This window comes from Nyctereutes procyonoides, unplaced genomic scaffold (assembly GCF_905146905.1).
Source record: "Nyctereutes procyonoides isolate TBG_1078 unplaced genomic scaffold, NYPRO_anot_genome, whole genome shotgun sequence".
NCBI lineage: Eukaryota > Metazoa > Chordata > Mammalia > Carnivora > Canidae > Nyctereutes > Nyctereutes procyonoides.
The window spans coordinates 18,114,922-18,135,980 of record NW_026575142.1 but is presented as its reverse complement, the minus strand read 5'-3'; the positions used below and the strand labels follow the sequence as shown (position 1 = coordinate 18,135,980).

General features: G+C 45.4%; 1 protein-coding gene across 3 annotated transcripts in view; it reads right to left on the bottom strand.

Moving 5' to 3' along the window:
* Nucleotides 1-21,059, bottom strand: part of STK39 (serine/threonine kinase 39) — a 292,691-nt gene that overhangs the window by 230,741 nt on the left and 40,891 nt on the right. For all 3 annotated transcript variants that reach the window (XM_055307897.1, XM_055307899.1, XM_055307898.1), the window contains exon 2: nt 3,173-3,285. In XM_055307897.1, the coding sequence (XP_055163872.1) occupies nt 3,173-3,285 (113 nt within the window). The remainder of the gene's footprint in view (nt 1-3,172; nt 3,286-21,059) is intronic.

The window sequence follows — 21,059 nt, the reverse complement described above, 5'->3', positions numbered from 1 at the left end:
GGAATTTTAAGGCAAGTGGGCCCTCGAGCAGCATCCCTAACCTTTGTGGTTGGCCACAAACCAGAGAACTAAGCTCTTTCAAGAGACCTCAAGGCCATCTTCACATAGAATACACTAGCCTGCATGACAGTGGGTCAGACCCACTTAGCAAGCCTGAAATTCCCACTGAGAAGCAAGAACTCCCTCCACGGAATGCACGTTAGAGAATCTGTTGAGCTATTTCTGCATAGAGGGAAAAGGGGCAAAAAGATATCCCTAGCTCAAAAAGCTCACCAACTCAATATAAAAATGAAGAAACTCACTTGCCAGTCCCCAGACTCCCCCCAAATCAGGAATCATCTGTTTTTCCCATTGCCTAGCTCAGTGTTGAGCATCTAGAAGGTTTAATAATTATGTGGTTAGCAAGTTCTGCTCTGAAACTATAAATGTCTCCCAAAAAGTGTTAGGCCTATTATAGTCATTTACTCCACTGCGGGATTAAAACATGTGGGATTAACAAATCTCAGAAATTATCAAAGTATCTAGGTTGGAATGGTCAGGAACACAGAACAGACCAGTAACATCCCTTGGCTCCTAGAAAATTAACCACCAAATCATACCTAGAGAGATTAGGATATAGTTAAAGGCCAAACTCCAACACATACATGGAAACTTTAAAAATGCCTAGAAAAAGAATTAGATTAATAACCACCAAATGCCAAGAAAAACATCCTAATTGTTTTCTAATCTAATTGCTGTTAAGATGAATTTTTAGCGAGCATACTGCTTTGTCCTCTGATACACACACCCAAAACTCACTCTCCTTTTGGGCCTAAGCACACTGTAGAGACTCATTAAATATTTACCAAATAAATTACTAAATGTGTATTAGATCTAGAACCAAATTACCGTTGAGGAGTATTACAGTACTCATTTCAACAGTAAATAAATCTTATGTAAATCACCAATTATTTAGCACCAGTGATTTCACCTAGTATTTCTCTTCCTCCCTTCATTCTCAGAAAAGCTGTAATTATCACTTTGCTTCAGAAATCATGACCACTTGAGTCCTCCTTCAGCCAGACCTGAAGGAAACTCCATCCACACATGACCACAGAATCTAACAGCCTCTACCGTACAAAGAAGCAGAGTCTGGGGCCAGTTGTCCAAACTGCTCCATGCCACCACATCTGACTCGTGAGTGGAAATCCTACCTTACTGTGGGAGTTGAGGCAAGGGGGCAGGGACACGGCAGCGAGTAGGAAGCGGGAGGTGATACCGTTTCAGCAGGGGAGGCAGATGTTCCAACAAGCAGCAAATAGTTGATAACTGTGACTTCTATGACATAAACTCTCACAAGATAAGGACTCCAGTGGCCATTGTTTCCCACAAGAACAATAGCTTCCAGTTAACACATGGCACAGTTTGTGAAATGATGCAGGGCACTGACCTGTACATAATGCACACACACACATACACACACATGGAATTAAAGGATTATTAGGATACCGGATGTCCAAACACTGCCAAAATGTGAACCCAGAGAGATAATGAAAGTGCGAGCAACAGCAGTATTAGAAATTGAAAGGATGACAGCAACTTTGCTCCACACAATCTCATGCGCCCATAGCTGGGCCACAAAAGCCTGGCAACATGAGGCAGCTCATTCTGTAAATTCCAATTAAAAACAAAAATTAGTGTATACTCAGTACAGCCACAGTATTTGAGGACCCCTAAAGGGATCTTAGAGATTTTCCCATCCAAGTCTCTTTCTAAACAGTGACTTGACCAAAGGTAGAAAACAAGTTGGTGGCAGAGGTCAGAGCTGACTCTCCCCACGGTTTGTTTAGTGCTTTTTCCACTTGGGGAAAGTGACCTTCAAAAACCTGGCCGGATGACAAAAGCACAGTTTTATTGGTCAGTGTGATCACAAGCAACAACAGGATGCAACAGTAATTTCAGTAAGAGCAAAGCATAGCTGAAATTTTGAAGAAGGTCAAAGCCTTATATACGTACAGATTTTGTAGGGTTTTTGGAGATTTTTGCTTTGTTTTGTTTTTGTTTTTTGTCTTGAAATGAACATTAAATCATGGAAGCCCTTATATCAATCTGAGTCTTAGCTGGAAATCTGTTGCTTCAATCCCCTCGAAATCTATGCCTTGTATAGCCTACTTTAAAATGTGAGGCCAAACAGCTCTGGAAAAGTACAGTTTTATCCTTCTACTTAATTTATACTATAGTGTGCTGTAATTAAGCCTGAAATAAAAGCTATATTCTGAGTAAAGACAAAAAGCTCTTGTTAATGACATTCCATTCCCAATGTAGAATACAACAAAGGGCTTCTTCATTTGGAGTCAAATGTCATTATACTTTGTAGCTTGTGTGGAGCTACTGGACTAATATTTGTACTGGGATTAGGGCTGGGATAACCAATCAGTTAACTCCTCCACTGCAGTTTCCTATTATCCTCAAATAAATGGCCAAAAGGAAAAAAAAAAAAAAAGTAAATTGGCAGGCATAACGACAACTATATTTATGAGATTAAACTCTCAAACCCTTCACAGTTTGCCGGGCAACTAATAACCATTTGCCAAGCTGTTCATTTAATAATGAGTCAGTTAAGCCAAGAGCAAATGTTCCTTCAACCAACCAATGCTACTATGGTCATAGCCGCAGTCAGAGCTCCAATTATTTATGTAACGTACGTACTGCAGTCAGCCTAGGTACAAGTTGCCACGTAGAAAAACCAAACTCCTTGTATTGGCCAAATGCAAGCTACCCTGCAGCATTTTGAAGGACTGAGGTCTGCAGGTCCTTTCCTAATGTCTGAAGGGCAAAGCACGGACCGAGGGTTCGGGGAGTTGTCCCTATTCGCATCCGGCTCAGACGGAGGGCCGGGAGCACTCCAGCCCCTCTGCGCTCAGCATCACCTGACCTTCGAGGTCATCGGTGTCCGCGCCGAGGCCATCCCCCCCTGGACTGATGAGGCCCGAACCCCAACCTGCCCGTCTGAGCAGAGGAAGGCGGGCACCCCGCACACGATTGTCGGGTACAACAGCAGGAGCCGGGGACCGAGAGTCCGGCCTGGAGGGCGCGCGGGCGCCTGGCCCTTGGCTCCCCTGCTGCCCGCCGGGGCCGGGTCTGCGGCCGGACGCGGGGGGCGCACCCGGCAGGTGGCCCCCGATCTACTTACCAGGAGCTCATCCATGCTGGTCTGGCATTTCTCCAGGTTGATCCGCTTAATTGCCACGCGCTCCTGCCGGGGCTTGCACAGGGCAGCTTGAACCACGGCGGTAGCTCCGCTGCCTGAGACCAAAGAAAAACCGCATCAGCCACGGGCGGGCCCGACGCCTGCTCACTAGTCATGACCCCCTTCAGAAACACACACCTATTTTTTTTTTTAAGTCTTCCACTCAAGGCATTCAAAACGTTACCTTTTTTTTTTTTTAAACGTTAACTTTTAACATAGTTTTAAAGGGTCTCTAAGTCTGAGAATAATTACCTGTGGGAGAAAAAGGGAAAAGCAGACTGTTCTGCGGGACACAAATACTCCAGAGCTTCGGGCCACACCCAAGAAGCCCCGCTGCTATGCAGCATGTTGACTGGTGCCCAGAACCAAGGCTGATAAAGTAACGGGTCTGAGGTCACAGGGACAGGGGACATGAGCTCGAGGCCCTTCCCATCCCTGACTCCCAGGGTCCTCTAACTTCAGGGCCCTTAAAATGTCTCGGGCTCTTCTTCCAGTTCAGCCCAGACCAAACCCGTCCAGCCCGAGCTACTTGAGGGTCTCCACGAGGTGCCGTGACAACTTAGCCGCTCTTGGGGTCTCTGAGCTTCTTTCTGCTAAGCTTGCTCTACAGTTAGAAGAACAGGAATCAACCCGACTATGCCCATGTTGAAAGCACAGATGCCAAGCAACTGAGGCAAATGTGTAATTACAACAGCTCTCGGCATTCATACGAATTTCCTATTTCTAAGGTTTCATGATCATTAGCTAATGCACTCGAACTCCTAGGAGACAGAGTCGTGTCATTATCCATATTTTATAAGAGCAAAATGTAGACGTGTAATGATTTGTGGCAGAGCACACAGAGCTCCTAATCCGATTTATATTCCACAGGGGCGAAAAGACCTCTAGGTTAAGGCATCTCACTTCTGTAAAGAACACCAGAAACCTTCTTAGGATCACGTAAATCCTCTACCACTGCAAGAGGCCAAGCGGAGAACCGCCTGTGCCCAGGATGGTGCAAAAGGGGGCCCAGATGTGACCATGTACCTTTCTCCTTAAAGCTTTTCTTCGACGACTACTTCTCAAATGAGTCACCAAATATCATCAAATGAGGGAGGGGACAGCTTTGGGCAATACAGAAGGGAGATCAATATTAGCTTTCCTTACAGATATGACAGGCATGACATTTCTGGTGCAAATCAATCCTTTCCCACACCAAGGAAGGGCCCGAGTGGGTGTCTGTCCTTTCTTCCGTCCCATGGTCTCAACACAGCTCTGGCCCTCTGACCTGGTGTCCCAAGCAGATCTCCCTCTGCTCCGAAACCAGGTCTCCAACTTCAAAACTCCCATTCCAGAAAGTCCGACCTTTCTGGAGAAAGAAAAGCCACATGCGCTAACTGCCCCCTGTGCAGTGGGAGCTTTACTCGTGCAATCCTCATTACAAGCCCGTACATTGATTTTATTCCTAGCCTCATTTTATATAGGAGAACACTGGGACTTGGAAAACTTGCCCCCGCAGCTAAGTGCCTAGGCTGGGGTCTGAGTCAGGGCTGCTGGACTCTAAGCTTTTCCCTGCTTCCAATATGCCAGAGGCCACGCTTCCTTTCTTCACATGACCTGGCCTTAGAGGACAGGGAAAAAAAAAAAAAAAAACCTCCTACACGCTTGTACAAAAGAGAAACCACCTAGAGGAAAGAGTCAAGTGAGCCTTACTCTCTAGTTCAAGGAGAGAGTGCTATTGGCAGGGGTTGTTAAAGGGGCCTCCCCGTCCTTAATCTCACTGCCTGCTCCATGGCTACTATTCCAAGTCCCACCATATCAGTCTTGGCCCTGCAGATCAGAGCATGCTGGGTTCAATCCAAAATGCTCTAGATAACAGAGCCAAATACTACAAAGAGCCCTGCTGATAGCAAAGTGTACTTTCCAGTCAAGGTCTCCAGAACGAGAGGCCATCACTGACTGAGTCACAGAGAAAGTGATAAGTAGCTGGTTAGCGCTGGGCCTGGTACCCAGCAGAGAAATCAACACCCATCTTTGAGGAGCTGCTGCTGGGAAGTCATTCTCAGCTCTACCTGTTGTAAATCTCCCAATTCCAACCCCCCACTCCATCCTTAATCAACATCCCTGAACATTTTCAAAGCAGTGGAAATAAAAAGCAGAAAAGATGAGGAATCCCTGGGTGGCTCAGTAGTTGAGCCTCTGCCTTTGGCTCAGGTCGTGATTCCAGGGTTCTGGGATCGAGTCCCACATCGGGCTCCCTGCATGGAGCCTGCTTCTCCCTCTGCCTATGTCTCTGCCTCTCTCTCTCTCTCTCTGTGTGTGTCAATCACCAATAAATAAATAAATAAAATCTCTTAAAAAAAAAAAAAAAGCAGGAAAGATGAAAACAAATTCCCAGAAGGGATAACACAAGTGCCTGTATAAGATGGGGCTGTCTCCCAAAGCCAGGCAAATCCTTGAGTATAAAGTCTCCTGACTTCCACAGACACATGCAAGAACACGGACAAAAACAAAGAGGTAGCAGTAGAGAAAATCTTTTCTTAGGGCTTCACAACTAGAGAATCGTCATTACTTAACAACTATAACTGAGTGAAGAACAACTGGCAGCTTCCTATCTCTCAAGGGAATAATCCTGGGATTACTGTCACAGCATGAATGCACTTAGCCACTCACTGGACATTTAGGAGACACCACTTGGACTCCAACGATTTCCCTCAACTACAAGGGAGATCAAGAACAATGAGAGAAGGGCGGGAAGGTTTATGGACCATCAAGTCCAATCCCTAGCTTTATGGATGAGGGAGACAAGGGAAGAGCACTGTCCCCAGAAAGCACCTGGATCTGAACAGACTTCCAGCCTCCAAAACTATGCCAAAGAAGTTCCCGTTGTTTGAGGCACCCAGCCCCCAGTGTTCAGTGATGACAGCTCAAGCCGACTAATACAAAAGCCCTTCCGTACCCATTCTAAGGCACTGCTCCACTATCACCCATGGCAAATGATGCCATAGAAATGAGAAGTTCTCAACAACTGCCTGATTAAGTCAACATCAAGATAAGGTGACATTCAACTGAAGGGCTTCGGGCTAGCCACTGGAGCTCCCAATGTTAGCTTAGTAGGACCCTAGAAGAGAATGTTCAACAGGATTCAACCCACCCCTGGCCACAACTTCCTCTGTGACATTGGGTCCAATTTCTCTATAAATCTCAGTTTCCTTCATGGGCATAATAAAACCTACGTGTGAGGCCTAATAATATCCCTGGAAACAGCGCTCAGTACATGTTAGGCTCTGTCTCTGGAACGCATCTCTGCACCTGCAATACAAAGGAGGTGGACTGGATCTGTCATTTGCACGACCGCCCAGGGGAAAAAGAAGGCAGAGGAGCTCCAGGTCAGTACTATCATTCTGCTCACAGGAAAACAGTAGGTTTAAGGAGGGAAAAGGAGGGTTAAGTTTGAAAACCAGAAGACTACGTGATTCCCGAGGTCTGAGACAGCATAAGGAGTCTAAGAGTCTAAAATATAAGAGAAGAGAGACGCTTGGGTGGCTCAGTGGTTGAGCGTCTGCCTTCGGCTCAGGCTGATACCCGGGTCCTGGGACGGAGTCCCTCATCGGGCTCCCTGCATGGAGCCTGCTTTTCCTTCTGCCTATGTTTCTGCCTCTCTCTCTCTGTGCCTCTCATGAATAAATTGCTAAAATATTTATAAATAAATAAATAAATAAATAAATACATAAATACATAAATAAATAAAAATAGAATCCAGAGAATTCTAGAATAGCTATGAATTAATATTCTATAGCTAAATTTCTTATTGGTAATGTCCTTTGATATCTAACCTCAAAATTACTTTTAAAAATCTGTCTACCTGGATTGTATGAGTTCATAACCTAGCCCTGCCACATACTAAATGCTTATTCTTCAACGATTGACTTAACTGCTCCATGCCTCAATCTCTTCATTTGTCCGATGGAGAGAATAGCACAGAGCTCACAGGGTAGCTACAAGGATCAAATGAGTTAACACGTGGAAAGCCCTTGGAACTGTGCCTAATACATAGGAAGCACTAATTAAATCTTAGGTTGGTATTACTTCTCAGTGAAATCCCTCCAAGTCAACTGGTGTCCTGCCAATTTGTTGTTTTAATGCTACATATTTCATGATGTTGGCGTACCGTAACTTACTCAGTCTTTCTTCTGTTGATCAGTCTTCTCTTTATTTCCAGTTCTCCCGCCAATATGGATAATGTAGCAATAAACATCTGATACTTTAAAATGTATGTATTTGTCCATAAGAACTTTCCTTTATGTTAAAGTTAGGACACGGTCACTGTCCAGTGACCTCGTCTCATAAATGTCAGGAATTTAAAAACAAAATAGATATTAGCCTATAACATGAATGGTGGCCAGGGGAAGAAAGCTGTCATCACATCCTACTTAACTGAGGAGCACCAAGCCAAAACTTTTAATAAGAGTTTGCCCATCTCTTAGCACATGAAAGGATTCCTTAATTATGCTTATCTGTCCTTCCTCAGTGCAGAGTGTCCGGAGCTTTTTTGGATGTGTTGGTTGGTGGTGGATAATTAATAAAATAAATGGCTCTGGTCCAGCCAATGACTTCTTCCAATTCTCTCTTTACCCAACTTACCATATGTGTTGTATCTATATCATGTGTCCAACCTCAAGCCCATAAGGCCAGTCAAGGTCACATGAGAGCCAGAAGCTGGCCAGTGTGGGAATGAACACATCTGTGAGCTCTGTAGGGACACAGCTGCCACTCTGCCTCTGCTAATGTCACCATGTAAGATTGCCCACCTAGTATGGCAAGATTCTGATTTTTGCAGAAAAACAGAAAACTCAGAATTTTGTTTGTAATCTAATATGAAAAGATTAGCAATTACTTATTTTTAAATAAAAGGCACTGTGAGCCACATAAAAGTTGCCACAGGCTGTATTTTGCCTCCCTGTATAACTACTATTTGGCTTCAAAGGTGTACCTTCCTTACGTGATGGTCCAATTTTTGAACTATTTATTAGCTTACACATAAGGTGTTGCCATTCTTCTAGATCAAAAGTGATCACATTTCCTACAATTCAACATAATATATGTACCCTCTCAGGACATGGGCCCAAACTGATTTACGACACGTTGCCGTGTTGCCATCCACCTTATCCCACTATTTCCCACAAAGAGAAAACTATCAGGGCTATTTTCCTGTCATTTGGTACGTTCTACGTGAAAGGAACAGCACAATAAACTCTCAAGTCAAACACAAGGAACGGAAACAGTGAGACAGGTGTTATATGCAATTCGCTGTATGGATTCCCTAACAAAACAGACCCTCCTGCCAGCCCGTCTGGATAAATGGCACACAGACTGTGTGTGCACACGGGACAGGGCACAGCGAGGCCACGTTTCTTGAGGTCCCCCTGAGTGACCTGGTTTCTGTTACAACCAAGTTGGCAGAGTTATGTCCTTCTGCCTCCATCAAAAGAACCAGTCGGTGGCCCCACCTTCTGGGATTTGCTGGAGCAGAGTCAGAGCTCATATGAAATAAGTAAATGAAGATGAGGGTGAGGTAGAGAAATGGCCACTGAGCATATATGCTCACATTTCACCACCGACCTGCACAAACTCCCTTACCTGGGAGAGCCTGGCTTGTTGGAACCTTTAGAGGTCACAGATGTCAACAAAGGAAAGCAGCACTTGTATTTAACTCAGCAAAAACCATCTGATAATGCCACAGGAAAACAAAAAGTAGCCTGGGGATCTGATCGTAAGAGAGATAGAGGGGAACCAAGATGTGGAATCAAATTGAAATGAACGTCAATAAATAAACCTTGGACCTCAAGCTACATCTAAAGCAACAATTAAAAAAAACAAACAAACATTAAAAAAAACCAAAACCCTACATTACACTTACTAAATCCAGAAGGTACACAGGATTAGGATTATCTGATATAAATAAAACCAATAATGAATACTGCAGGAGTACACATAAATTCTAGGCACCTGGTTAGGGGGGACTGGTAAGTACGTGATAAGGAATTCTTAAATAACAGATTCTAATTTCCATAAAATTCAATGTGATTAATATTGAGATTTATTCCCATTTTTTGTTTTCTTAAGGATATACAGGTCAAAAAATTGGTTTGTAAATATGATTACTTGCCAGTTTAAAAAAAAAAAAAAAAACTTCATTAGTCCGCAGAGCATTAGACCCCTAGAAGTTGAAACTGTGCTCTAGGATCCTAGTCCTAATGCTGACACTAACCAACGTGAAAGTTGGAGGAAACAGCTCTGTCTGTGAACGTGCATTTATTTGCTAAGAATAAGAACATCCTGGGACACCTGGGTGGCTCAGCGGTTGAGCATCTGCCTTTGGTTCACGCTGCGATCTCAGGGTCCAGGATCAAGTCTTGCATGGGGCTCCCTGCGTGGAGCCTGCTTCTCCCTCTGCCTGTGTCTCTGCCTCTCTCTCTGAGTCTCTCATGAATCAATAAAGAAAATCTTTAAAAAAAAAAAAGAACATCCTATATTGATGGGGCAGGGGTGTTTGATGACTAGGCCCAGGGACTGGCGAGGACTCCCCTGAGACGCTGCCTCCTCCTCCAACAACCCCGAGCAGGGTCAGTCATTTCCTCTCTGCTCCCAAGGACCCGCTGCAGCCTCAGTCGGGCACTTATACCAGGATCACGGAGCGGTCCTGCCCCGGCCTTACTACTCCCGGAATCAGTGTTTGCTAAGTGAATAATAAAACTCACGTCAACCCATCCCCAGGGGAGGCTCCCTACACACGGGGAGGTGAAGCTGTGTTCTACGCGAGGAGCAGGAGGCCCTGGCAGGCGCTGCAATCTAGAAGCAAGGAGGAAGAGCAACCTTCCTCCACATGTTCTCTCTGCCATGCTGCTGCGTGGTTTTAGGTAGGTAGTTGGTGGATGTGGCAGTGAACTTCAAGAACAGGCCTAGGGAGGCCATCTGCCTGAAGGCGTTTCTGATCTGTGGAACATCTGTTTTAATTTTACAGTCAAATGTCACAGGAAAGGTCATACTGTGGAAGGAAAGGAAGAGCTGTGTTCCACCAGAATGGGTTGGAACCTGAGCTTTTAAAACCCGAATCCTCTGGCTACCACTTGGCATGTAGCAGCCATGCAAAATGAGGCGGGCTGATATAGTAGGGCCTCTGATGGTTCCACCTGAGTGTAAAGCAGGGATACAAAACAATCTAACAGCCTGAAGAGGTGACAGGAGCCATTGGCCACCCTCTGAATCCATCGCAGGAACCACTGCGTCAGGCCCTGGGCTGCAGGAGGCACATGTTCCTACAGAGCAAATTTTGAATTTGATATTTATTCAAAGGTCGAATTCAAGGCCTTGCCCCCTCGCAAACTCTAAACCCATGACCTGGCAGGACTGAAAAACTTCCTGTTCTGCTCCGAGGGGGGCAGTTCAATCCCTCCCAGCAAAACCCACTCATTCTGCTGATTAAATCAACCAAACAGAAGCCAACATTCCACAGAGGAATGTCCATTGCTATTCATACAGATAAACAGATACACCCACTGGCGAAGGCCAAAAGACACAAGTGTCCTGGTTCTAGCAGGGTGTTCTAACATGGTGCCTCCCGCTCCTCACCACCCCAACCTTAAGCCACCCTGGGAAAGGCCGCAGATACAAGAAGGAGAGCCTGTCTCTACCCTGAGGTCCGTTCCCATTCATCCCATCTCATGCCACATGCATGTTACCTCTGTATGAATAAGAAAAAGGTATCCCTCCGAATGGACAGGAACCCGGATGTGGGAAGCCTGACAAGGGGATGACGCATGACTGGGGGGAAAGCACCTTTCTCCCCGTTAACTGCATCACAGCTCACTGGGCTGCACGAGGGCTGGCTGGTCAGCCTCTAGGGGAAATGTACAGCCTTGGTGCAACCAAGATTAGCATACCCAAAGCACCCCTCCTGTAAAAACCAAAATAAGTTTGCTTCCAAGCCCCAGGACAACAACCACAGACCTAAGAAACAGCCCCAGGAGAAGGCCCTGGATTGGGGTAGATTTTCTCAAAGTCTCTGAGACAGAGTACCTACATCAGAAACACCTACAGTGTCTGTTTCAAAAACAGATTCTTGGGCCCATATCCAACCTACTGAATCAGAATTACTAAAACTGGAGGCCTGATGTGTGGTTGCTTGTTGGTTTTTTAGAGAGAGAGAGAGAGAAAGAGAGCATGCACATGAGCACAAGCAGACAGGAAGGGCAGAGAGAGAGAATCTTAAGCAGGCTCCACACTCAGCTTGGAGCCCAACATGGGGCTCAGTCTCACAACCCTGAGGATCATGACCTGAGCCAAAATGAAGAGCCAGATGCTCATCCGACTGGACGGATCACCCAACTGAACGACTCAGGCACCCCACCGATTCTGTGTAGTTTTAATAGGCCTCCCCAGGGATTCCCCCTATACTCTCAAGTTTGAAAACCACAGTCTCTGAGTGTCAGCTTGCCTCTCCCTTCCCCTGCCAGGACACAGGAAGATTTATCAGTTAGGGGCTAGTTGGGAAAATCAAAACAACACTAGGTACCACAACAGGTATTATTGGGTATAGAGAAGCAGTTCAGTGTCAGAGAGCTGAAAAGGTTGAGCAATAGGGTGAAACTGTGGGAGCAGCTCCCACCCCCGAGGCAGGGGCAGGGGAATCAAAGGGAGGAGCTGGGGTTATGGGAACCCAACGGCAGAGAGGAGACCCACAGGGCTGGGAGCAGACCTCTTGAGGAGCAGGTGCTGGCACCTCAGGACCCTCCGTGAGGGCCCACGTGGGGCTGGGACTCAACCTCATGAGGATGGCCAGGCGATGGACTCTCTGAGGGGTGCCAGGAGGCTTGTTCTAGGAGTAGCAAGGAGCTGGAGACAGGAACCAACGGCTGCTAGCAGAATGAAAGACCCTTTCTGGAATGAGGCTGAAACGCACAGCAAGCAAATGGAGCAAATCGTGTCCTTTCTGCCTCCTCCAGCCTCCCAGAAGCCCTCTAGCAGCCCCATCAGCAGAGTTTAACAGGGAAGCAGCAGGCAGAGGAGGAACGTGGTTTGCCGAGCAACAGCCCAAAACACAAGGCAGTCTAGAAAGGTCTATCTGGTGCCTCGAGACAACCACTTAATAAAGAGCCAAGGGAGTATGATGTCCATCAGCTCTAACAAGGGGTTGCTGTCTATCCCAAGCTCCACCTAGCGAGGGCCGGCCTAGCTCTTTTCATTCTCCTTCACTGTTTTCTCTTTTTTTTTCTTCACTCTATTTTCAAACACAAGTTCCTAAAATGGCCCCTTTTAATATCTAACACTCCCAAAATGTTTATTCTGCACGCACAACCCCAGTTCAGCCCCATTCGACTTCCTTTTGGTCACGTAGTAGTTATGAGTGGGGGGTCTAGGGCCAGACAGCCCTCCTAGCAATGCGATCTTGGGCAGGTTGCTTTGCACCTCGATGCCTTGGTTTCCTTAATTATAAAAAGGAAATGGCAATTGTAGCTACCTCACCGGATGGCTGTAAATATTACATAATACACACAAATACAGCAATACAAATGAGCATGCCGGGCACATAAGTGGTTAACTATGTTCTGACTTTATCAACAGTATGATTATCCCAGACACCTGGGCAAAAGTTAGAACTAGGTCTACTAGAAGTTTCTTTTAAAAAAAAAAAAAATGCTTTTTTTAAACTTCTCCCCTGGGATCACCTCTGCTCCCACACAGTCCCACTTCTTAGTTCCTGTGAAGTCCACCTCTTCCAACCCTACTCCCCGGGGGCCAGCACTGACAGCTAATTTTTATACGACAATGACTGGGTGTCCAGAAAAGTATGCAGGGAAATGATCCCCTGTTCAAGACCCACTTCTCTGGTAATTATCCTCGGCTACCACATCCATGAAGCAGCAGGTAACTAAAACAATTCCCCTAGCTCAAGGACAGAGGGGGAAATGTCCACTGGTGGTCATGCCAGCCACCTCCCCCCTGACCTCTCCCCCTGATTTGACTTTGCTCACGATCCCAGTGCTGCCTATCTGGTCCCCCCTGGCAACCTGAGGTTCTCCCCAACATAACACCTCTACGACAAGGGGTAAGGGACAACCTAAAGGGTAGAGGTCTTCCTGCCCCTCTCTTTTGACACACTCTCACCCAGAAGCAGGGCGGTGAATCCCCAGGCAGAAGGACAGCAGAATAGTCGAGGTGCAAGGGAGAGCCACTTACAGGAACACAAAGGTCCGGTGCGGTGGAGAGCAGCACCTCGGCGATCTGAGCGGGCCCAGAGCGCAGCTGAGTCAGAAAGACGACGACAAAGCCACCACAAAGGACCCTCCTCACCACTAGGGCCCTGATGGAAGCAGCAGCATGCTGTGGATCCCCGCCTCCACCAGCCCCAGCTCGTGGGGCCCTCATGGAAGCACCTGCCAGACCTCATGGTGCCCTCAGCGGGGAGCCTGCAGGACATCAGAACTCTCCCTCCCGTGGTCTTGAGGCTGGGGCCCAAATGTTAGAGGACTACGTAGGAATTGGAACAAGTGCAGATAGTGCAACGGGTCACCAGGGTATCACATGGATACGCAGATGCTGACTCAGCAGATGTGGGGTCAGGGCTCCCAGGTCCATGGACCACACTTTGAATTGCTAGAGGATGGGGAGGGAGCTGACCCAAATCGCCCACAGAGGTTCCAGGTGCCTACCTCCTAACAAAGGAGTAGAAAGTTCAGAAACCTCTTGACCCACCTCCTCGTCCCCGATGGCTGACTGGGGAGGGTGGCCTGAGCCATGGAAAGCAGATGCCTGGGGAGCTTGGGATAAGAGGCACCGACCAGCCTGGGGAAGGGGTTCCCTGGCCTGCAGGAGTCCCGAGGCAGCAACTCCCTCTACAGGAAACCACATTTAGTAAGTTTATGGGCATTTAGTTCTTCAAAAATGAAGATTCAACACTCTTCCCCTTAATGTTTATTATTGGATTTTTCAGGTACATTTTCAGAAACTGGCTACAAATGAAAGATGAGGCCAACTCTGCTTTCCTGCCTCAGGAGACAGAGTGTAATTTAACGTCAAAATTATTTCCAGCAACTACGGCTTAAATTAACTTGGGCTCCAATTACCTGGAAATGTATTCCATTAATCCAGAAAACATGATTCCTCAAATATTATAGGTAACTAAGGGTACACACAGCAAACAAAAGTGACCATCAGATCACCGTAAACACTTTTATGCAACACACATTAAACAATTCAACTTTATAACAGCAATACTGTGTCGAAATTCAACATACACAGATTACCTCGTACAGCATTTCAAGAAAAAGAATTATTACGAATAGTAATTTTGTTCATTGAAACCCCTTTCCTGTAGCGTGAGGCCTAGCTCCCCAGATCTGAGTCCTGCCTCTACCTGGAAGCAGACGTGTATTCTACGGAGGGCTGCGAGGAGTTGCAACGTGACGTGGAGTCACTCATTTATTACTTCTTTTTAATTTTATTTTTATTTTTTATTATTTTTTCTTCTTTTTTAAATAGGTAGGCTGATTTGATTGCCAAGTACTTGTTAAAGCGATCTTTTAAGAGAGAAACTCCTTTATCTCCTCTGTTTCATTTACTGACCAAATGATAGAGGCGTTTAGGTTTATGTATTTGCTGTCCAGTTGCCGGTTAACCAATGCTTCTACCTTCAATTCTAAGCTCCCAGAAGGCAGTGACCTACACTCTCGGTGTACTGTGTTCACTGCCAAGATGACCCCTCCTGCACATAATTCAATAAAAATCTGTCGGCCAGGCCCCCAGGTCTAGGCTCCGAGCGGTTACCCCACTTCCTATACTGTATGGGCCAAAATCCTGAAAATGCCCGGGTTTCGGATTCAGTCTTCTCATGTGTCGATCAGTTCCACTTTGTTACTCTTCAGCCACTCCAATCCCAGTCAGGAGACCAAGACGGATAGCTAAGATTAATGGGGACGGAGTGGGAAGAAGAACCAAAGCACATGATCTACTATGCATAATAACTGTTAACGATGCCTTCAACACAGGACAATAGCATCTCAAAGTTGAAAAAAAAAACCCTTCAATTTACAGTTCATACAATCATATGACTAAGACTCTAAGTTTGTTTATTGTTTCCAAAGACTTTATTGAGCCTCTAAGAATGTGCCAGGCACTACTTAAGGTGCTGGGAAGGAGGCAGAGAGCAAAAAAGTGCGTGCCCTCCAAGAGTTTACATTTTAATTGGGATATCAGGCATAGATTCTTTAAAAATCATGAGTAAGAATTTGATTTTGTGGTGTTATGACAAAATAAAGCAAATATTTTCTCATTTTGTGGTAAGATAACTTGAGCTATGAAGGTCAGGGTGGCCTCTCTGAAGTGGTGACATCTGGGCTGATGAGAAGGAGCCACAAAAGATCTGTGGGGTAGAACATACTAAGAAAAGATGCAGCATATGCAAAGGGCCTGAGGCAGAAATGAGCTTGGAGAGCTTGAGGGAGAGACAAAGGTAGTGTGGTTTGGAGCTTGCTGACAGAAAGGGTAGGTGGGGAAAGAGACAGTCGGACAGGCAGACAGAGAGAGCCCTGTTGGTCAAAATAAGTGCTTTGGAGAATTCTGACAAGAACTACTGACGTATATTTTGAACTGCTCGTTCCAGCTGCTCTGTGGACATAAGGTTATACTGTGAAGCAAGAGCAAATGCAGTGTGACTGGCCAGGGAGTTGCCAGAGATGGGCAGGCACAAATTAGTGATGGCCAAAGCCGGAGTGACGGAAGAGAGGAGGGAGGAGAGTGGCTGGATTAGGGATGTATTTGGAGGTAGAGCCACAGGATTTGCTGATTGACTGGATGTTAACTAGAGGGGGAGGGGCCATTCAGGTGATACAACTAAATGCATGATCGCCTCCACTATAATCATCAGTGTATTTTATAATAAATAGGCTTGATTCCTTCTTCACCTTCACCCTTTCTAAAACTCTGCACCAGAGCTATCCCTCCACCAGAGCACGTGCTGCTCACCAACCCTCCCCCCACCCCCGCCCCGACAATTTAAAAAGCCTGAGCTAGGATGCAGGGGAAGAAGACGTAGAAACCAGGCTGCTGCCCGCACCCCAAGAGCAGGGTGGGTGCTTCGGCACATTCGAGAGATGTTCTCAGGGAAGAAAGTAGTATTCAGTCATTTCCTACAAATGAGTGTTTGTGTGCACTGCCTTCTAAGAAGAAACAGGTTTTAAAACCAAAAACAGAAATATAAATATTTGGTATTTGGAGGCTTTTTTTTTTTTTTCTGTTCATCCCACTCTTTTTCTTTTGGAGGCTCAAAAGAACTAATTAACCAGGCCAATGAAAGCTTTTTTTTCCCTTAAAATTAAACCATGCTAAATAGCAATGGCAAAGAGTACTCTGAATAAGTTTTTTAAAATCCCATTACCCAAACACAACTATTTTCATGACCGCATGATACACTCTAATCCTTACTCATACACACACACACAATCACATAGTATAGTCACAAAAATTATGGCTCCATGTTCTGCTGTTTGCATTGTGAATTAGACTATAAACATTTTTCATGTTTGTAATTGAATTAGTTGCAACACAACACCCCTCCACGTTATTGAACTCTCGCCTTTAACCTAGGATTAGACATCTGAATCCTCCTTTCTCTTGGTTTTGTATAATAATTTCCAAGGGATAACCCACCTTTGGGTGCAAGTAAAAGCCAAAACAATGCCAAATGCAAAAGCTTCAAGATTCTGATTAAAGTCACTATATTTGGTCACGCATTAAATTGCTTATAAAATCATTTATCTGTCAATGATTTGCCAAACCAACTGAGTAAAAGGAAATCCATCAATTTCATTCAGGGATTATTTACCTAGGATACCAGAATAAGTCACAAAGCAGAACAGGAAATCGGCTGAACCTGCACCAGAGAGCGTGTACTGACTTTTTTATTGAGTGAACGGAATACGGACTCGGAGGACCATCACCTTCTCTGCACTGTGATTCTGCCGAAGTCTCAGTCTTCATCCAGTAAGAGTGCACAGATGAAACACTGCAGGACACGACTCTGAACGCTTTAAGTACAGTTCTACGCTGACAGAGTTCACTGTATTTAGACACGTGTGGGTAATTTAGAACCACATAAATATGTAACACCAATAAATGTCATAGAGAAAATACCATCCTGTACCCTAAAGGTATCTTTCCTTTAAGGCTTCCTAACCCCTCAAGGCATGGCCCCAAAGTGTCATATGCTCTGCAATTGCCACTTTCCCAGCTGTCCTCCGGATTCTTCACCTCGGCATTGTATTTTAGTCAACGCTAAAAGTAGCAGAGGGGCAGAGGGCAAGGGGAGCTTTCAGGGGCTTTAGCTTCAGAAGGTTATTTCATACATCCCTTGATACCCTGACACTTGAAGGGTTACGCTTGCAGCAGCCACGAGGCCGACACCACTGAAGTTTGCTCTCGGCTTTAAAGGGAAGCCACCAGCAGCCTCTCTGTGAAGATTCTCAAATGCCTTGGACACCAGAATGTCGTCTTTTCCATGTATTTTACACACTGTCCTCAACTTGTGAGTCCCCACCATTTCAGGGGAACGTGTGCAGGAGAACAGGAGATGGGGAGATGGCTATCCACAGGTCCCATCAGGGACCCCTTACCTCCATCCGGGAAAACTAAGGAAGTTGTTCAGTTTTTGCAAAGTTGTTCATTTTTCAAAGGCACTGGTGAAAAGGCACCCCTTTAAGGAATTCTATGACTATTCCCTGTATTTTAACATCGTGTCAAGGAAGACTTTCACATCTTCTGCCAAGACTTACACTGAACAAAAACTCCGATAGGACATCCAAATTCTTTGGACAGCTGGTATCCGGCCGTATCCAGTATTGCTTGAAAAAATTAAGCTGTCAGCAGGGTCTTGGAAATGTTTGGGCTGTGAGAGTATGTGGCTGTCATATTATGTTTCACGATAGTATCTGACCTGCATTACAATTCCTCATATTCTCCAGCAAGAAGCAAAACGAGCAAAAAGGGCCAATGAAATAATGTTTTATTTCCATTCACCTCAGTTTCTCTCTTGATCATTAAAGTTAACACTTCCCTGGCTTTTTTTAAATCTGTGTAGCAAAAATTCTATAGCATAATATTTAAGAAGTGGTTAAATACAAAAACGGAAAAAAAAAAACAATCCATGGAAATATTAAATGCTATGCCACTGGTCTCAGAGCTCAGCACACTCTAAATCTACAGGACACGACCATACCCAACTACCATCTTACCCTCAACCCTGAAACAAATGTATTTAAAGGATACCACGAGTTAAAATTAGAATTAAAGGGACGCCTGGGTGGCTCAGTGGTTGAGCATCTGCCTTCAGTTCAGCTTGTGATCCCGGGGTCCTGGGATCGAGTCCCACATCGGGGGAGCCCTATGGGGAGCCCGCTTCTCCCTCTGCCTGTGTCTCTGCCTCTCTCTGGGTCTCTCATGAGTAAATAAAATAAATAAAAAATAAATAAAGTTGGAATTAAAGAAACCCCCTTCACTTAAGAAAAGCCTTTCTTTCTCATCTTCTATCACCATTTAAGCAGTACACATTCACCTTTTATTTTTGCACCAGCTTATAAGTAATCATATTTTCCCTACTTGGTTTCATGATGATGAAGTCGACAGAAATGTCTACTTGCCGTGGGCTCGAGGACCCAACGTTATGGGACAGAACAATGACATCCTGCTGCTCGGGAGACCATGACCTAGCAACTAGCATCTTATCCGTGGCACTGAGACCAGCCCAGGATAACCTGACTCTTTGGTCTGCACGCTTTTGATGTAAGATTCACATTCAGTTTCAAACTCAATAAATTCATGTGACAGGACTTTAAAGAGTTGGTTTGGCGGCGAGGGGGAAGGAGAGATGCCAACAAGGAGTTAAAACTTTAAAGGCGCATCTCACATGGTTTACATTTCCGAAGGACACTCCCCAGTTGACTTTTAATTTTTACCTCACACTTTCATTTATTAAGTAAATGACGGAAATTCCTTCCGAGATTTTCTTTTTAAATATTTTGGATTCGCAGCCACCCGCAGAGGCCAGGTCTCAGGCTGGCAGCAGGACACTGCCCAGTGGGAAGGCGCGGGTGACGCGCACCCAGCACGGAGGGCTTTCTCTGCAGACACATGCAGCCCAGGAGAAGCACCGAGATGTATCCCTGGGCAAACCAGGGATGTTTATTTGGTCCTTCTGTCAAGAAGTTACAAACACTCATTTCAGGACTTAGCAAGCTCTGGTCACCACAGGCCCACTCAGGGACCAGTGAGCCAGCCTCCCACCCTCCAACCTTTTAAAGAGTTGTAGGAAGAGACTCCTTAAAATACTAGTACAGGGACTATTCTAGGTTGCCAGGCACAATTCAGTGAAAAAAGAGAGAAACGAGAATAATTTGCAAGTGGACTGAATCTGGTCGATTCTATCTCGTTCTTAAAGGAATGCAGTTTGAAGGTGGGAGAAATCCCATCCACCTTACACTTCTTTTCCCCCAAAGCTGCCTAAAACCCTCATTGAGAATAAACACCACCTATCCTCCAACCTGCCCCTCTCACCCCCCAGATCACAAGTCTAGCAGCCAATGAACAAAGAGATTTTCCCAGCCTGGGTTCCTGAATCGGTTCCCAAAAGACTTAGGACTGAATCAAAACAATCTTCAAGGAGAGCATCCAATAAAAAGATATCTCTAGTTGCCATTAAAGCAAGAACAAAGAACAGTTTTGTCCTGCTTCAAAGAGCTCTAACAGATTACCAATGGCCCCAGAGAACAGAAAAGAGACTGAGAAGGGCTTCCGGGGAAGACAGAGGGCCCTCCTCGGCGCTCGCCCAGCACCACACAGCCAGGATCCAGCCCATGTCCACCTGCAAACCGCCTGTATCAGAACCACCTGAGTTACTGTGAATAAGAAAAATGCTGGGATTTGGTCAAACTTCCCAAATGGAATCTCTGGGGGTGCAGCCTGAGGACCCACATTCTTCAACAGGCTCCCCGGAAACTATTCTGCAAAATCAAGTCTGAAAACCACCAACAAACTCAAAACTAACCTCTGCAGATCTCCCAAAGTTCTGACTCTCTTCTCCAACACAGACTATGGGCAGAGTAAATTAAATCACCACGTCCCTCCACTGACTCACAAACACTAATGATCATTCATATATAGTCCCCTTCACTTTTACTCTGAATAACCCTAGGAAGTATTTCACCCCCATTTTCTGCCTAAGGAAACAAAGACTTGGGTCAAACTCCCTAAGCAGCAGAGTAAAGATTTGTATCCAGGTCTCTTCTGAAGTGGAAATGTTTTCCTTCCATGTGACTCTCTCTGATAAGCGGGGGAAGTAACTAACCATTTTCTTGTTCTCCTACTGGTCATTTACATAGTCAGTCACGATGCCGTCCCCCCCAAATTCCACTCCAAAGATAACCACATCCATCATATGCAGCAGCGTCCAAACTGCTAGAACGTTCTCTCTGAATCGGGTTACTACAATTTAACAGACTCATAAAAAAATTTTGGAAAACATCTGGAGAGATTAAAAAGAGAGAAACAAGGCCATAAGACAATTTTAACAGCTGAGATTAGGCTGGGAGAATAAGAACATATGCAGCAGATGGTGAGTACACACTTTCATCTCCACTTCAGAGCAACTAAGTGAAGCATAAGGGACAAGTTAGATGAGCAATGAACTTTCTGATGGAGAACATTATGATAATGGCATGAAGGTTAGATAATGCCATGGATGGGAAGATTTAAAAAAAGAATCTATCTATCTAGGGCAGGGTTTTTCAAACTTTGGACATTG